At 37.6% G+C, this 17,988-nt stretch overlaps 2 protein-coding genes across 5 annotated transcripts in view; one reads left to right on the forward strand and one right to left on the reverse strand.

The window, feature by feature from the left end:
• The first annotated feature begins 5,468 nt into the window (after positions 1-5,468).
• LOC116306609 (uncharacterized) lies at positions 5,469-16,875 on the forward strand. The gene is made up of 8 exons (XM_031716691.2): positions 5,469-5,554; positions 6,347-6,530; positions 6,607-6,653; positions 11,557-11,634; positions 12,465-12,978; positions 13,381-13,836; positions 14,496-14,701; positions 15,644-16,875. The coding sequence occupies exons 1-8, from the start codon at positions 5,480-5,482 to the stop codon at positions 15,902-15,904; spliced, it is 1,821 nt and encodes a 606-aa protein (XP_031572551.1). The 5' UTR covers positions 5,469-5,479; the 3' UTR covers positions 15,905-16,875.
• A 339-nt stretch (positions 16,876-17,214) lies between these two features.
• The window catches only part of LOC116293311 (uncharacterized protein C22orf15), a 30,261-nt gene continuing 29,487 nt past the window's right edge, over positions 17,215-17,988 (reverse strand). For all 4 annotated transcript variants that reach the window (XM_089032838.1, XM_089032837.1, XM_089032839.1 and 1 more), the window contains one exon: positions 17,215-17,713. In XM_089032838.1, coding sequence (XP_088888964.1) covers positions 17,469-17,713 — 245 coding nt within the window. In that variant the 3' untranslated portion in view covers positions 17,215-17,468. The remainder of the gene's footprint in view (positions 17,714-17,988) is intronic.

The following is a 17,988-nucleotide window of genomic DNA, read 5'->3' on the forward strand; positions in this document are numbered from 1 at the left end:
AGTCCTGGATGTGGGAGGGACTCCCTATTGAAGCCAATATGACGTCACAACAGGGCTCCGTGGCGTTCATGTTGTTGATGGCATATACCCTTCGAGGAGTGAACAGGCTTTGTAGGAAAATGACTCCGTCACCAGACCGCCCAGTAGTTCGTAGTTTGATAATATAGAGTTAACTAAGATAAAAATAACTAACTCCTTACTTCTTTGCCGTATGGAAGCTCATTTGCCATTTCTGGCGACGCGTACATTTGCGTGCCTCGGAATCCTGGTTGTATCGGTTGCGTCGTTCTCACCACTAGTCCAAGGTCGGCGATTTTAATCTGCAAACATATTAATGACGTTAGTGCCATCCCTTTTGCTGCAGTAGTAAAGGGCAATGATTGATTTTTGGTGTATATAACCAGTTTTTTGACTTGTTAGTATTTGACGCATTGCAAAGAAAAAAGTCATTTTTACCTGGCCTGTGTTACTAATCAAGATGTTTTCGGTCTTTATGTCACAATGGATAAATCCAGACTGATGTAAGTGTGCAAGTCCTTGCAGGCATTCTCTCATAATGTGTGATACGATGTACTCTGGTAAACCGTTTGAAAAGTTGGACATCATCGAGTAAAGGCTCATCCCAGCCACATATTCTGTGACGATGTACAAGAATCCATCGGTGAGGTAGCTGTTTGCTAAGAGCGAGGAATATTTTTGTGCTTGAAGGTAAGCAGGGCCTCGAGCTCCATCAGCAGGCTTCTCTCGTCTGAATGTTCAAGCGAGATGGTCTTGATGGCATATTCTTCGCCCTGATCACGAAAAAGAAAACCAACATGTTAGGGATAATCATGATGTACCACTTTTTTGCCAGAGCAGAGTTATGACAGGCCGTATATACTTGTGTTTCTCACACTTCCTATCATGAGGTTAGTACCTGTATTAGTTTGTTTCTTGCGAGGTAAACCCGTCCAAAACCTCCTCGACCAATCTCTCTGATGAAGATATAATGTCTGTCTGGATGGTACAGTCTATCACGATGGAAGTATTTCAGAACGCTCATCTGGTTCCCTTGCGTGTACGTATGTTGCACACTCTTTTGTGAACTTAGTACAATATCAGCAATGGAAACTTGCCTTTGTTCACTAATAAGAACAAGCAAGAGAAGTGAAAGTAAGAATACAAGGGGGAAAAAGCTGGAGTACAATTTACACTACACTTGGGAGGCTTTGAACGGGAGAAAGAATGTCTTGCAAACGTATAGCAAACCTTTCGCCCAATGTAAGGGAATCCGGACTTATGGTGGATTCCGGATTCCAAGCGCTGGATTCTGGATTCCGAGACTCTGGATTACGGACTCCAAGGGTCTGGATTCCGGATTCCAAAACTTTTGTATTGCGGATTTCGGATTCCATATCGTTAATTTTCAGATACTTTCTCTGAAAATCATATTTGATATACTTGCCAGTATAAGTAGAATCGTCTATCAATTAAATCAGCATCTGATGACAGATATTCTTGGTGGAGATATTACGCAGTGGGGGAGGGGCTACATCGGTTCAGTCTAGGTCGAGGCGATAGCATTTGAGTGTATACTTTGAATTTCAAAGTAGTGGATTCCGGATTCCAAATGGGTAGATTTCGGATTCCATTATAAACTGGATTCCAGATTCCAAGGATTCCGGATTCCAGAGTGCTGGATTCTGGATTCCAAAGCCTAAAATTTTGTGGATTCCGGATTCCGGATTCCGGATTCCGGATTCCGGATTCCGGATTCCAGATTTCCTTACATGGGGCGAAACCTTTTATGGATCGGAAGCCAGTAGGTTTCTGACAAAATATTAACACTTAATTTTCATTTTGAATCCAGATGAAAATCGACGCTTGTCCAACTGTTGTGGAGATTGGCATTAGCTATTATAATGATACCTTGCAGGATTACTAAAAAAGGACTTCTAGAATACGATTCCACTGGAAATAATATCTAGAAGGTATATACCTTTGAAAAACATTTGCAGTCTAGTGTTTATTATTCTACAATTAAAATGTTATTATTGAAAAAGGCCAAGTTAGCATAAGCGTTTATTCACCTTCATTTTCTTTCTTGTATAAATGGTAGAGATCTTTTTGCTGGAGGCATTGCTTTCACTGATAAAGATCTTCGGATTTTGTTCGGCGCGGTTTTTGAGTACACAGAGCGCAGTACACGTGGAGTGACATCCTGCTTGATTTCTTTCGAATTTGTTGTTGTTTTTGGTTTTTTATTTGAAGGACCCTGGTTTGTAGGTTTTCCTGAGCACAGTTTATCATCGCAAGGTACCCCTGCCTTGGTTTGAGGTCTTTCCTCTGCCTGAGGATTATTTTGCTTGACCACTTTTAAACAGAAGGTCTCTGTAACCATGAAATACTATGGTCAGTTTTTCTGCATAAATTGATAAAATCGAATCATAGTAATAATAATATTGATGGAAGTCTTACTCTTTCGCCTCCAGTAGCCCCGAATATTTTTGTTGAACTTGAATAACTCCTTTTGAAGTTGATCCATAGTAATCTGAAATGAGAAAACCCAATTATAGTAGTTATTTTCACAACTAGTGCATCATCTATCAACTATATTTTGTGTGGTGATAGCTAGTAGATCTAGCGTGGACTGCGTTGGTGTTTCTGAATAAAACAGTAGGAATTGAACTCGTATAAATTGGATCACCGTAAAAAGCTTTGTGAAACTGACGTTTCGGACGTTAGTCCTTCGTCGGAGTAAGTGGAAAGAAAAGATGAGATGGGGTGAATAAATGCTAAGATGGAAAATAAAATGGCCAATGAGAAATGAGCATATTTCTTCATATGCTTATTTCTCATTGAATTGGTCATTTTATTTTCCACCTTAGTATTTAATCACCCCTTCTCATCTTTTCTTTCCACTTACTCCGACGAAACGTCAGTTTCACAAAGCTTTTTACGGTGATCCAATTTATCAACAAGTTTCTACTATATATTTTGTTTGTTAAAGTTTTACGAAGGATTCCGTATATAAGGCTACGTACATTTTTCTAAAATCAAGTAATTTAATTATTTTTTAAATTGGTTTTGATTTCCAAAATGTGTAATGAGATTCAATATAAAAATGGCAATGTGACACAAAGGTAAAATTACTTATTGCGCGCAAACCAAATCAATGACATTTTTGGTGGTGAACTACGCCCTTCAAATCTAAGTGAATCAGACACTTACCGGTTCTGTTTCTCGAACTTTTGGTTTACTGTACGCGCACCCCATCTTTTAGGACTGAAATTCGTAACTCAACTTTTGTTAATAAGACTAATTCCTACGTTTTTATCGCAGCGCAGAACAACAGTGTTTCGCGAATGAAGAAAACTATACGAATGGGAAATCGCGAAAGATTTGTGAAGTCATAGTGAGAAACTACGTATTTGCGCGCGCGGATCGTGACTGGTTCCCAGGTCCTTTTGGCATCATTGTCAGCCTTCGCTATTCACCATTATATTTATTGTAATTTGTTACATTTATTTTTTTGTGTGTGAAGAAAGTGAATAAAAAATAAATCTAAATGAATAAATAGAAGCTAAGGGAATAAACAGTGAATCCACAGAGTGTCTCTACTTCCACTGAATTCCAAAAGAAATTTAGAAGTTATTATTTGTTTTGCTAAAGACGGAGAATGAAATACCAGACAATCCGAAGAAATATCCTGGAAGAACTTATAACTTAACTCATATTTTACAACTGTCACGTCCACTTTTCTGTGAGGTTCCCTCCACACACACTACTACTTCATTCTATATTTACAACATACAACACTAAACTCACAAGTTGAACCGGAGAACCCGGAAAATACCCTTGTGGCAAGGGAGAGAACAACACATCAAACAAACTCAAGTCAGGGGAGGAGTGTACTCCTAAAAGGCTTCATTAGTCCAAGTGAAAGCAACGTTTTCTTTGAGTATTAGTTGGTTGGGATTTTCCTAGTAATTAAGGGACAACTCAGGGCAAAGGGCATGCAGAAGTCCAGGTAAAGCTCCCCGCGCATCAAAACACTAAAATACGAATTATATGACAGTTTAATAAAAAAAATAATGGTACAGAAATTCACAGTTACAGTCATTCGAAGAAGTCATTTGGAGGAGAAAATGTTTTTGATGCAAAAAATTTTCCAGACTCTACCTAATAGCATTGATGTTTTTCGGGTAACCCCCCCCCCCCCCTTTCAATCGTTTAAAAATCCTCCTAATCCTCCCAATCATCCTTTTAACCTTTGAAGGTCCCCCTTGTTCCACTAATAAAATTTGAGGGCCCCCCATTTTCTCCTCCACCCCCCCCCCCCTACCGCCTACCTCCTCCCCCCTCCCCCGCGCCCCCCTCCACCCTTCCTACTTAAATAATGACCGGTCCCTAATACAGCACATGTACATTACTTGGGCTTCCTGTAGTCTAAATAGTTGCTTATAGTTCTTTCTCTTTACCTTGTGCTTTTTAGTCTTTATTGTATAAAGATAGCTGGTCATTGTGACAGAAACATAAATTTCAATTTTTTCTCTACTATTAATTTTATTAGACTGATTCCATAAGTTGTACTTTTCGCTCCTTAGCTTTTGGTGGTCGCTAGCCGTGTTCGCCCCTTGCCGCGAGAAAAAAATTCTAAAGAGAGCAAACTGGGACCGACTTATGAAATCAGTCCATGATTTAATAATAATAATAATAATAATAGTTTATTTATCCACATAACGCCTAGGAGCATTTCACATACTCGTTTAAAATGCGCACGTGCACTAATCTATTAAGAAATAACCTAAATTAAAGTGATATAAAATATAATATATATATGTATATATGCAATAAATATAAAATATGAAATGATAAATATCTATTTACAATGGGAAGTTAATAAAGGAAATAAGGAAAAAAAAAAAAAAAAAAAAAAAAATCCAATATATGATAAATAAAAATTTATCTAACGATATATAAAAGGTATGAAGTCTAATTTACGTATGATATTCTTAAAGCTATTTACGTTAACAGCATTTCTCGCATTAGATGGTAAATTGTTCCAAAGATGACTAGCTATGGATACAAAAGAATTAAGACGCCATTTACTGTTAAATGAATATTGCTCAAGTTTAGTACCAGAGCCTCTTAAATTATACTTAACTGTACGAAATTTGAAAAAGTCATTAATATATCTAGGGCCATTCCCTTTGATGCATTTAAAAAGTAAGACTAAAACTTGGAAATATCTCCTATGTTCTACGGTATGATTTCATTAGTTTTGGTTATTCATTACTAGCATTTATTCGCTAAAATATCTTAAACTTTCACTACTACTTGAGATATTGTTCCAAAAGATTGAACGTTTTTATATTATATTTTCTATTGTAAGCTTCATGATGGTAACATATTTCTGTCCCTCCCCTCCCCTGTGGGTAAAGGTTGACCAAATATAGTCAACAGCTTTACATCCGGGACCTTGATAGTAAGATCCAACATGGACGGCTTGGCTGGCTATACTTCAAGCTCGCCTGAAGATGGAGAAAAAGGCCAAAAAAATGAACCAAACAAGGTAAAAATATATAGAATGTAAAGTTTAAAGTCAATAAATGTATTATACTTCTTTTTATTTTATAAAAACGTGTAATTTGCTTTGAAAACTAGGGTTTTGAGTACGCGTCTTGGGATGACAAAGCTACAGAGCTAAAGAAATTCAAATTCCAGTTCGTAATGAGATTATTATCGTGGTACAAAAGCATTTTAACGGGTTTGAATGATTTTCAGCTTATTAGAAGCCTAGCTAAGGGTTTTTTGATGCATTCGTAGACTGACATGTGATTCTGATCTAGCAGTTGTCAGCTAGAACGCAGCTATTCAAGTCACAGGGAACCCAATTCAGCTAAAATTAGAAACTTCATACAAAATAAAAACAGATGTAACTTTGCGGTTCAAAACGGTCTGGTAATGTCTGAAAAAAAACACACACATATTTTTAAATGATTTAAGTATATTTGTATGAACAAGTATTATTATGCTGTATTTATCATATCTGGTTCCTGGTTCAAAGGTTGTAGTACTTTTGTGTTGAACCAAGAAATAGAAGGTTTATCCATAGTTTTATAGTGTTACTGCTTAGTTTAACAGCAATATTACGCCAACTTGGTAGTTGTGAGCTGCCCATTGGAATTTGATTTTGTATTAATGAGTACTATACTTTGTGTTTGACTAGAGAATTATTGTATGAAAACTGGTAGATGATATCATTAGGTACATTAGTTTTACTCTTACCTAGTTTTAGTATATTCATGTTTTTTAAAACTCATTTTTTTCTGTTCTAATGAAATCTTTTATCATTACTGCATAGGCATTAGATAAGGCGTATACACCCCAAACAATGGATACAACTCAGTCATCAGAAGCAAAAAAACGACAGAGATATCCTTCTCCATACTCACCAACAAGCCCTACTAAAATGGCCAGAACAGACCAGCATTGTCCTGAATCACAAGCAACATTTACTACAGACCCTGGAAATGAATCTAATAAAGGTAATGAGAAGTCACTGACTGACAAATTGATTGTAAATGTATTCATGGTAACAGATTAAATGTATCTATTTTACAGATGCAAACGATTATAGAAACAGAAGTCCACACAGTACTATTTCTAGGGTAAGTAAGACTATGGTAAAAATATGTTATCAAATCATAATTAAAGTATTTATGGTTAGTGAAACTGCAAATGATAATGGATAAAAACTGTTTTTACCCTGGTACTGTATCTTTCACAGTATTGGTGCAGTTTTTTTATGTTATCCTAATAAATTATTCATTTGTGTACTCAAACTTGTATTGAATGATGACAAAACAAAGTAAATCATTGCTTTGATCATGCAATTACAGTATAATTATTGCAATTGTTCATCACGATATTTGCTTTGTTTTTCTCAAAAAAAAAAAAAGTTTGAGAATCCATTTCAAAAAATTGAAAAAAAATTTTCATTCCTTATCATTACATCTTGACGTTGTTTAATACTCTACTTCCCACTTCTTGGTCTAAGGATATCGTCTGAAACTCTTTTTCAAGCTTTTGAAATAATGGGTTTTAATTATTATTCTCCTTTTTTATTGAACACTTCGAATCTCAATGCGCTCTTGTACGTTGCTGGCAGGTGTTCTTACATACAGTACTCAGTAATCAATGTAGTTGTTTGTTTCTTCCCCACTGGATATGTTTATCATATGCATTACTGCAGGTATTTAGGTTAATTTGGCCAGAAAAATAAATACTTTAAAGACTCAAAGCTTAAATAACAGTGTTGAACATTAACCAGCATTATACAAAATAATATTATAGTCCTTTGACTATTATTCTTAACTGTTTACCTGCAGTTCATATAAGGATATAACTGCCAAAATAGAACATTTGAGTTATATATGTTATGGAATTCTTAATGTTAAAGTGTTTAGATGTCTGATTGATTTTTTAAAAGAAATTTAGATATACTTGTAAGAGGAAATTAATAGTCAAATAAGTCCAAAGGATAGTTAATTATGTTCAGTCTGACCTAAATAATTTTTCTTTAAGTTCTTTGAAAGCTCCGAGGTTGATGCTGGCTTGAAGGCACAACTAACGACACTTCTTGGAAAAGTTGACGAACTTCTATCAAATCAGGAAAAGGTGCTTAAAAACCAAGACAGGCTACTATCATTGTTGGATCCCAATCAGAAAAGCAATATCTCAGAAAACAGTAAACAACAGACTGTTCGTGTGTTAACTGCTTCTGCTGCGCAAGTCTTGAATATTAATAACATCAGTACCACAGCACAGGTAGTTCCCAAGCAGACTGGTACAGAAAGTGAGGTTTCTTTTGCCGAATTTAAGGTCCCTACATTGCCTGCTGAAAATATTCCCTTTACATGTATCAATAGTATTTTGCCGAGCCAGCCTTTGGCTAAATCACAAGATGCTGTTTTAAAAAATAATTCACAAAATGAAGAAATTTTACCGAACCCCCAAGCACAACAAACTAAACTTTTTCAAGAAATCACTCTCCCTGCAGATTTTCAGTTAGAGTCGTCAGGTAATGAAATAGAAATTCTATCAAAAGATGATGCACCATTTCTAAATGAAGGTGACAGTGACCGTATGAAGGATCTTCTGTGGTGGGCACAAAAAATTAAGAGTAAAAGCTGTTCAATTGGTAATTTTGCGACCAACCTCGTCAAACTCCTTTTTACAAAAGAGGAACTACTAAATAAAAACTGTTCAGGAACGAGAGGAAAGAGTGCTTTAGATCCTGATAAACTTGCTTTTGTGAAATACTGTACTTTTAGACTTTATTCAAAATATGACTCATTTGAACAAGACAATATCTGGAGAAAAAAGTGTATTGTGTCTATTGATGAATACCTTCGCCGAGGCAACAGAACAAGAGCAAATAGTAGAACAGTAAGTCAGGAGGGATCTAGCGAAGATGATGACAAAAGTGAAAGCAAAGATGAAGTTGAAGGTGAACTTAAATCTGCTCCCCTTGAATATACGGAACACCAAGAAACAACAGATAGTCAACACTTACATTCAACAGTAAATGTATCCAACATGGTCTCAGTGTCAAACAATGTTACTTGAAGTAATGACAATATTGAAATATTCATAGGCAGAAAGCTGTTAGCTGTGGAAAGAAGGAAGGAAGGGATAAGCATAATAGCTTTTTTATCACATAACTGTAGGTTGCTTCCATTGCATTTGTTTAGTCGTTAGAGCAATGCAATGAAACAAAAATTTTACTGCTGTGTTTTAAATTTTGAGGACCCTGATACATGGTCAACAGTTATGATAACAACATTTCATCACTTAATCTTTAAAATGTAACAACAAAGCATAGCTAATCATTCACTTGTCAGGTTCTTGTTTTTACATGGTTTTGGAGCTCTCACACCTACTTTATTATAAAGTACTGGTAATATTGATCAATCCATTCCAGAAAAGGATAATAGAAATTTTTTTTTGCCTTTAAGAAACCAAAGACAAACTCATTCAAAAGTAAGATTAGTGTGATATAAATTATATATTCTATTCATTTGGATATTGCCATAGGTTGAAATATTTGTGACTAGATCTTGAGCAGTACTTAATTATTGGACTTTTAAACTGGTAGTAAAGTAAGGTAATACTAGGTCCTATGCTTAACAATTTTAAGTGTTCAACATTACTAATATAGTGTATATCAAGGATGTATCAAGGATGCAAAGCTAAAGTGCATATCATATATCTGTGAAAATGTTACCTAACAAAATTGTACAAATTAGTGGAAAGTTGTGTATAAGAAATATTTATATATATTTTTATAAAAGAAAAATCACTCGATTTAACTTGTTTTAACTTGTTTTCTTGTGTTTGTTGTCATGATCTTGGTTTAGTTTGGTTTATACTCTTTACGGGGAATTGCTTAATGAAATCACTTGATTCAACTTGTTCAAAACCACTAGTTCATTGTTACAGTTCAGCAAACTTTATGCAATTTGCTGAACTTACCAATTTGTGCAATTTCTTACAAAGTTTTTCACTGATATATGGTATGCACTCTAAATAGGAAAATACAAAAGAAATATAACTATTCTGAATGGAATACAAAGTATTTCTTTTCCATCTTTCTGTTGGCTAAATATTCAAGATAGTTTTGAGATGGGTTAATACATTATACCTGCTAGATTATTATTTTAATGCTGAGCACTGCATTAAGGATGATTTTTCAGTGATGTGTAGTAACCTGTATTGGTTGTCAGTCTTCTGCTATTGCAGGGTTGTCTCCTTCCCCTACTCTCCCATCCCTCCCTGCCATTAGGATTACTGCTGACAACCAACTGCTGCAGGCTAGAGACTTAGCTACTAAGTATCTGTGTTCTCTCTAGGAAATATTAAGTAGAAAGATTCCATGTATTTATTATTTAATCCATGTCATGAAAGATGTGTTCATAAAAATACAGCCAATCAAATTTCCAATGTGCTGAGTTACTGGTAATAGGCTTTTGATTGACAGAAGCCAGTAATCCAGACACTGCACTGATTTGGTCAAGTACCTGTAGTTATGAAACTGGACATAATGCGCATGAACTCTGCATAACTTTGCAACAAGTGTAACTGAAAACTGCATATATATAAATCAAATTGTAGAAATGTTGGGTTTTTTGTCTTGTGAAGAATGTTCAGCAGACAAGTCGTCAATAGAATTCTTTCTGGTTGACAGCAAATAGTGGTCAGTGTTTGAATACTATTTGGAGACTTTTATCTGCTGATTTTTTTTCACATTAACATGACATTTAAAATAATAATCAAGACTGACAAGAATACAATGAATCAAAAGACCATGTTAAAGTTAGTGAAGGTTGAAAGTTTGAAATAAATTCAGTAAATAAGAAGAAAATTATTTAATTCCAAAGTTTGCCTATTTCATATGATTTTGTATCATGGTTGGCAACAGCTTGTCCTTCAATGGATAATTCTTACATAAAAGTGACAGTCTTTGGTCATCGCGAACTTGGCTCCCATTTGAGTTAAATTTTTTTAATTCTCCACTTTTACTAACTTTACTTAAATGTACATGCTCTTTCAAGTCATGATATTATTGTCGGTATTGGATTACTATAACAAATGTCACGAGACACGACAACTCCCCTTTGATGTTGTGATTTAAAATGTTAAAACACAACCTCAGAACAATGGGTTTTGAAATAATCTGTTTATGGAGATTATAGTTTTGTGGTAAACTGAAAAACAGGATGCCATACTGCATGCTTAGGTCAGCAACTACAAGATTCAGAGGGGGTCGGGTGAGGGGAGACAAAAATAAAAGGAAAATAAGTTCACTGTAGGTACAACAGATTAAAAAAACAAATTAATACATTTATTAAGAAGTAAATATTCAACTATGTTTACTGGGTATTTAAGATATACCATGATAATACCTGCCAGCAACTACAGACTGCATACACCTTGTTCCTTATCAAGCGTGACGTAATGCGAACGAAAAACGACTTCCGGTCCAAATTAATAATTACTTCCACAGACATTTTCCCATGCTTTTCTTCATAGCAGAATTTTCTGTCCATATATCTAAACTTTGAAGGCAGAGAATAATTCCTGGGAATAGGTTGTGGCAAGATTTTCGGATTTTTTTTGTGTGATTGGACCTGGAAATACGTCGAAACTTGACCCTATATTGTTCAAACCAGAGGTCTTCACCAGTGTTAGAGAAGCGAGGGGGCCCATCTATGCAAAAAATAAATGGGATCTGTATTATAGATTATAAGTGTGACAGGCAATGTGTGTGTTTGAGTGGTGTGTTGTTTGGGAGAAACAAAAATTTAAGAATCTTTAGCGATTGATTTTATTTTCCATCCCATCGATTATGTTTGACTGGCTTTGGGCGTAGCCAGGATTTTCCGCCTTTGTGTACCGACGGGGTTTCGTGGTTTTGGCGGGAACTTTCGCGCCAAGACGTGCGCTTCCCCAACTCCTTATGTTAGAATAAAAGTTACATTGAATAACTGTGTTGATAACCAATTACTATAGTCAACACTTGATCAACGCCAAACAAGCTCTGGACATGAATACAGTCGTGATGCAGAGCGAAGAGACCGTCATTCCCAGGTAAGCATCATAAACACTGCAGTTTTTAGTTTAGTTTTTTTCTTATTTTTTGATTGATTCCACAATTTAAGGAATACTTTAAAGGGATGGTTCCGGGGTGTGTTGCTGCAGAAATACCAAGAATCAGTAGGGAATCTAAGGAAATGCGGGCTACAATCTCGGGGGAAAAAATGTTGATTTTTTTTAAATAATTGATATTTTGATGTCCAAAATTTAAAAATCCCTAAAAATGACCTCCTCCCCTTAAACGTTGTTTCCAGGGAGGCAGGACTGCTTTACTTACTGGGACCAACATTGTCCTGGAGGGGGAGGGGGTAAGATCAACCAAACATTTTTTATGAGGGAAATTGTCCTATTTCGTGATTGGATGAAAAATTCTCAAATTTTTTTGTCCAAGATTGTAGCTAAATTAAATCGTGGGGTTCATTTTTTAATACGCAACTTTAAAAACTATACTTTTGGTGAGGAGAAGGAGGGCTAGCCACCCCTGGATCCGCCCATGTGATAATGCGTTGCTTCGCTGTCTAATATATCGTAGGAATATTGTAGGATTGAAGATATTAATGAATAACTTGGGCCACGTCTATGCTAATGCGTTTTCCGGCGAAACGCTCCGTTTTCGTTTCACCAAAAACCGGAGTGGTTCAAGGATAGTATGCGTTTTGAAACGAAATTGCATTAGTGTGGAGGGAGCCTTTGTCTGAACACAAACAGGCCTGCGTGCAGCTACACTATTACCTCGGGGCTATAAGTCGGGCTGCACGCAGCTAAACACAATAGTACACATACTAATGATTTTCTTAAAGATCTTTAAAATATACGTTTTTTAGGGAGAAGATGGAAGGTTTAGTCCAAGCGGAAGGCGTAGTTCATCAGGAAGATACTCGCCTGATTCAAGAACAGTTGAGAAATCCCCCGAGAGATACTCGCCAACATTTCCAAGCTCTCCAGTAAAAGATACTCCAGGGACAACCGATTCAGCATCAGCTGATAGATCCAGGAAGGATACGCCAACATACTTCAGAAGTTTACTGAAATCCCGCTCTAAAAGTCCCGCAAAATCCCACTCTAGGAGTCCCGTCAGATCCCGCTCTAGCAGTCCCGTGAAAACTCGCAATAAGAGTCCTGTGAGGTCCCGTTCTAGGAGTCCCGTGAGGTCCCGCTCTAGGAGTCCCGTCAGATCTCACTCGAGGAGTCCCGTTAAATCTCGTACTAGGAGTTCCGTGAGATCCCGCTCTAGGAGTCCCGTGAGGTCCCGCTCTAGGAGTCCCGTTAGATCTCACTCGAGGAGTCCCGTGAAATCCCGCTCTAGAACACCATCTAGAGAAAGAGAACGAGAAAAAAGTATGTCTACCATTCATTCTTGTAATTAGTGACCGGTCATTTTTTAAGGAGGGTAGGGTACGAAGCCGAGGTATTCTTCCCCATTTTCCCCTGCAAGATAACCCCCCTCATTTCTACCATTTTGCTATATGAAACTACGTGATCGCGTGACTGCATATTTGTGATACTGCGAGATCGTGATATTGCGTAATTGTACTACTGTGTGATCGTGATACTGCGTTATTGCGATACTGCGTGATCGTGATACTGCGTGATCGTGATACTGCGTTATTGTGATACTGTGTGATCGTGATATTGCTTGATCGTGATACTGCGTTATTGTGATACATGTACTGTTTGATCGTGATATTGCTTGATTGTGATACTTTGTGATCGTGATAATGATTTTGTTTCCATTTCCAGTTGGAACTTACAGGGACGAGTTTGGTCGAGATCGTGAACTAGACAGCAACCGTGATCGAGACAGAAATCGTGACAGGAAACGTGAAAGAGACCGTGATAAGGATCGTGACAAAGATCTTGAAAAGGATCGTGACAGAGACCGCGACCGTGATCGAGACCGTGACAGAGATCGCGATAGAGGACGTGACAGAGATCGTGATAGAGGCCGTGACAGAGATCGCGATAGAGGTCGTGACAGGGATCGTGACAGAGATCGTGACAGAGATCGTGAAAGAGATCGTGACAGAGATCGTGACAGAGATCGTGACAGAGAGCGTTACAGGGGTCGTGACCGTGAACGTTACAGATCACGCAATGATCGTGGCAGACGAGACTCCAGAGGTCAAGATGAGAGGGATAGGAGATATTCTCTTGAAGATCGAATTCCTTCCAGAATCAAAACACCAGTCGTAAAAGGTACGTTTATCCGCATGCCAAGTGAGTTCGTGTAGTCAAAGGCTTTCTACGTGTATACATTCTGGATCGCAATAGGCAAATGAATTAAATCACGAACATGAGATAATCGGCCGTTTAGGCTAACTGGGGTCTGTCATTGTTTCTGGTAGCCCAGTAACATGACAAATACTGCAGTTCAGTTTGCAAATATAGGTGTTAAAATAGACTGGGCGAGCCTTACCTGGACATTCTTTAGGTTATCGTTTTTTAACAGATTCTGTCATTCTGTATATTTATTGATAAGGTATATTGGTACCACAAATTTCAGTGCATAATTTTGTTGTACAGTCGAACAAAACGAGTGCTTCTTTGTATACTAAAGCGATCTTGAATATATCTCTTTAGCTTGGGCGTAATGTTTTTTCCCATTTCAAACCATGTGTCATTCTCTAGAGTATTATTTTTTTGTTTAACGGTTGAGCATGAGAAGACACAGGAATATAGATACAACTCAAGCACAGAATCTTAGGCCTTATTCTTAAGAGAATGACGCCTGAAATGGGAATACGTAACGCCTTAGCTAAAGACTTATAGTCTTGGATAATATGATGAAATGCACACACACATGCCATTATTTTTCTCTAGTATCGCTGACAGCCGTTATATATTTGTTTTTCAAGTGCCCATAGGTCCAACTAGACAGCCGACATCAGAAGAGGTGCAGGCTAAACTAGCACAACACGCTGAGGCAATGAAGAAAAAAGCACAGGTAGCAGCACAGGCTATCAATATGCCAGAATATCTTAACCCGTCAGTGGTAAACCCACAGCAATATGCCATGCAAGAGCAGAAGAAGAAACTCCTCTGGAGCAGCAAAAAGAATGAGGTAAGATCTAAAGGGGCGACTTTTGCTTGCAGCGTTGCTGGGGACAGAGGTTTCAAGGGATGACACCCAAATCTTCCTGCAACAAAAATAACTCGAGAATGATATAATGAAAATTCTTTTTTTAATACATTTTTTTACTTCCCTTCGCCATCTTGAAATGTGGCTGTGCCTTTCATCGAAACGAGACGATCGTTGAACTTGCAATGATAGAGACCTTTTTAACGCTTTAGACAATTTTTGGACATCTCTCTATCATTGCAAGCTAGCTCACCGTTCGTCTCGCTTCGATGCAAAGGCACGGCTACCTATCAAGATGGCGCAGGGAACTGTGAAGGGGACTTTTAAAGAAAGCTACATAATTATGACCAGCAGTCAAGATGAATACGTTTTTATTGGTTGAGAACACTAAGCCATTGCCAGTATAATTATTGCAGGACATGCATATTCGCACGACGAAAACTTGCTGTGCGCAACATTACAGGAGTAAACCTCGACTCATTCTCTGCTAACCTCCAATGTAACCAGCAATAGAGCACGCATTTGGTAGAAGCAATTCAATGTTTTTGTAAATATTCACACAACGTCAGCACAGGTTTTCCACTATGCATCTGAGTTCCCCAAGTTTCTTTTTATTGTTCATTTGTGTTAATAATACTCTAGCTTCGAGTTGTCTGTTGCTCAGGGCTAGCCTCGACTTTGTGCAAAATAATTTTGTTCCAGTGAACGTCCGTGGAATTTCAAAGTGTTTGTATTGTTTGAAGTTGTGTATTCTTTACTTTACTGTTGGTATTTGTGAATATTTAGTCACTCATACGAGGCTAACCCTGAGTAATTGAGTCTTTAATCAAGAAATACAGCGGGTAATTTGAAATTTGAAAATGGTCTATTGTTTATTCTTTATTCAAGCGAACTCTAAGATAACATGATATGGTTTATTTTCAGGGGCCTTCCAACAAGTGGGGACCAGGGATGCACTTTTCTAACGATCAAGGTGGCCAAATGGAAGCCAAATTCCGTCGATTGATGGGCATCAAAGGCGACAGCTCTGAGTCTACCAGCTCTGAGGGCCCAATTCAAGGAGCTGATCTCTTACAAAACCTCGAGGCGGAGTTCGAAAGGTCACGTGCCTTTCAACTTTCACGAGGTGCTGGCGGGAAAAGTGGAATTGGGCTAGGTTACTCAGGACAGCAATATCAAAATTGACTTGTTACCATGGTTACCTTGATAGGATGTCAAGCACTAATGATACTTGGTGCCGCAAAATTTAGACAAAGCAATCGAAACACAAGTTTATACGATACTGAGATATGCGGAGAAGGATCAAATGCTTTCCTTGCTTTAGTATTGTGAATACGTTAGAACTATTAACGTGTCTTGCGTTCACATTAGTATAGTGTATTGCCTTAGTAGTAAATGGATGTTACAATTACCTGTTTTTCGTTTTGAGAATAAGTTTTCTTTCATTTTATATTGTATTTACTTTTCGTTTACATCAAGTTGGTATACGGCGACCAATTTAAAAGACAAATGTTTTGGATTGACTATCCTCAAAAATGTTACCGACTGATTAGGTTTGATTAACGGCAGCGAAAAATCGAATTCAGCGTGCAACTTGGAGACATAGTTCGCATGTTTATGAAAATTGCAGTAAGCGTCCATCTTCTTTGTCTTAAATACTGTTATCAAATTAAACTTTCTTTAATCGAATGTAAAAAAAAATATCTGCAAAATACTGATTATCAGTTCTTTCTGAGTTAATTTCATCAAGACGTTTAATGTTACAGATAATGATCTCATGAAGAAATACTCAAAGTTTTCTTTAAAGACTTCTTCACAATAGTCCCCTTCACAGTTCCCTGCGCCATCTTGAAAGGTTGCCTTGCCTTTGCATCGAAGCGAGACGAACGGTGAGCTTGCAATCAGATAGAGACATGTGAATAATTGTCCAAGGTGTTTAAAAAAGCCTACCTTTCAAGAAAGTGCTTTTTGTTTCTGGTTGTTTATAATACATCTTTAAATATCCTAAGATGCATTTACGTAATCTTCTCATCAGTCTTCAGCACAATATGTACGGTATCTTACCCCCATGTTACCCCCATGTTACCCCCAAACCGCAATGTATTATGGGGATATGGAAACTCCTTCAATAATAAACAATTATTGTATGACGTTAAGCATGCTATCTCAAATTATCAAGACCAACAATTTAGGTCGTGTTGTCTGCAGAAGCCGTATTTTGTGAACTAAGGCTGCGTCATAATGTATGTAGAGGTGGGGGGGAGTGCAGGTGAAAATTTGAAATGTCCAGAATAATTCTTAACACCCCCCACCCCCCTTTAAATCATGCAAAAAAATACGATCCCCCCCCCCCCAAGCAAGGCTTGTAGCTTCTTCCAAAAATTGTGCATGCCCCCCATTTTTCTGATAAAAATTTGCCCATCCCCCCTTTTTCCTACCAAGATTTTCCCGATCCCCTCTCAATTTCACCCGCCCCCCCCCCCCCCCCTACCATACATTATGAACGCAGCCTAAGAATTAGATTTAAAGATTTAATTCTAATTCCAAAGAAAAAGCAAACGTCCTTCAATCTCCTTGTGACCTTGAGTGAGCTTGACATGATAAATGTACTATCTGCAAGAAAACCTACAGATGATACCTTTTAAGATGTCGAGTTCACACGATATCATAGATTGGCGTTAGGCTGGCTCTCGGCCAAATAGAAGCGAGATAGTGAAAATGATTAACAATTGCACTGACTCCTTTATGACTAAGAATTCGAGCTTCTGGAGATTTTCCGAGTTTTGCCTTTGTTTTGTGGCGAACTGTTTTGGCCAGATCCACGGCTATCACTCTTTGCACCGGATGATTCATTTCTCGTTCGGCCTGCACTTGTAGGCCCGCCGCCTTGCGCTCGTGCTTTTCTCATTCGGTTTGCCGCTGTCCACATGGATTCTTTTCTGCCAGACTTTGGTTTTCCATCAACAACGGTTTTGGAAAGAGCTTCAAGGCGAGCTATAAGATAAAAAGAAAGAATACGGCAATGATACAGGAAGTCAAGATTACTTCCGGTGACGTGACGACACGCGTTCTAGGCCACCATTTCCACCGTAAACTTTGTCTTTTATGTCCACTGAGACTCTACGCGTCGATCGTATATTGTAAGTTTGGCGGGGGAAATCCGTTGCTACACTTGTCTTTCTTCGATAATGAGGATGGATAGAATCAGATACAATCCAAATAAAAAATCTTATTCCTCAATGAAATGACATCAAGTTCAATGCAATAAG

This window comes from Actinia tenebrosa, unplaced genomic scaffold, assembly GCF_029948245.1.
Source record: "Actinia tenebrosa isolate PJP-AT-01 unplaced genomic scaffold, QUT_ActTen_1.0 PGA_scaffold1__47_contigs__length_23844297, whole genome shotgun sequence".
In the NCBI taxonomy this organism is placed as follows: domain Eukaryota; kingdom Metazoa; phylum Cnidaria; class Anthozoa; order Actiniaria; family Actiniidae; genus Actinia; species Actinia tenebrosa.

What these genes read in the sequence shown, in the direction of transcription:
- LOC116306609 (XM_031716691.2), top strand. Translation starts at nt 5,480, where the DNA reads ATGGACGGCTTGGCTGGCTATACTTCAAGCTCGCCTGAAGATGGAGAA. An exon ending in CAAAACACCAGTCGTAAAAG is followed by an intron (nt 13,837 to 14,495) that starts GTACGTTTATCC and finishes TTGTTTTTCAAG; the next exon opens with TGCCCATAGGTCCAACTAGA. An exon ending in GGAGCAGCAAAAAGAATGAG is followed by an intron (nt 14,702 to 15,643) that starts GTAAGATCTAAA and finishes GTTTATTTTCAG; the next exon opens with GGGCCTTCCAACAAGTGGGG.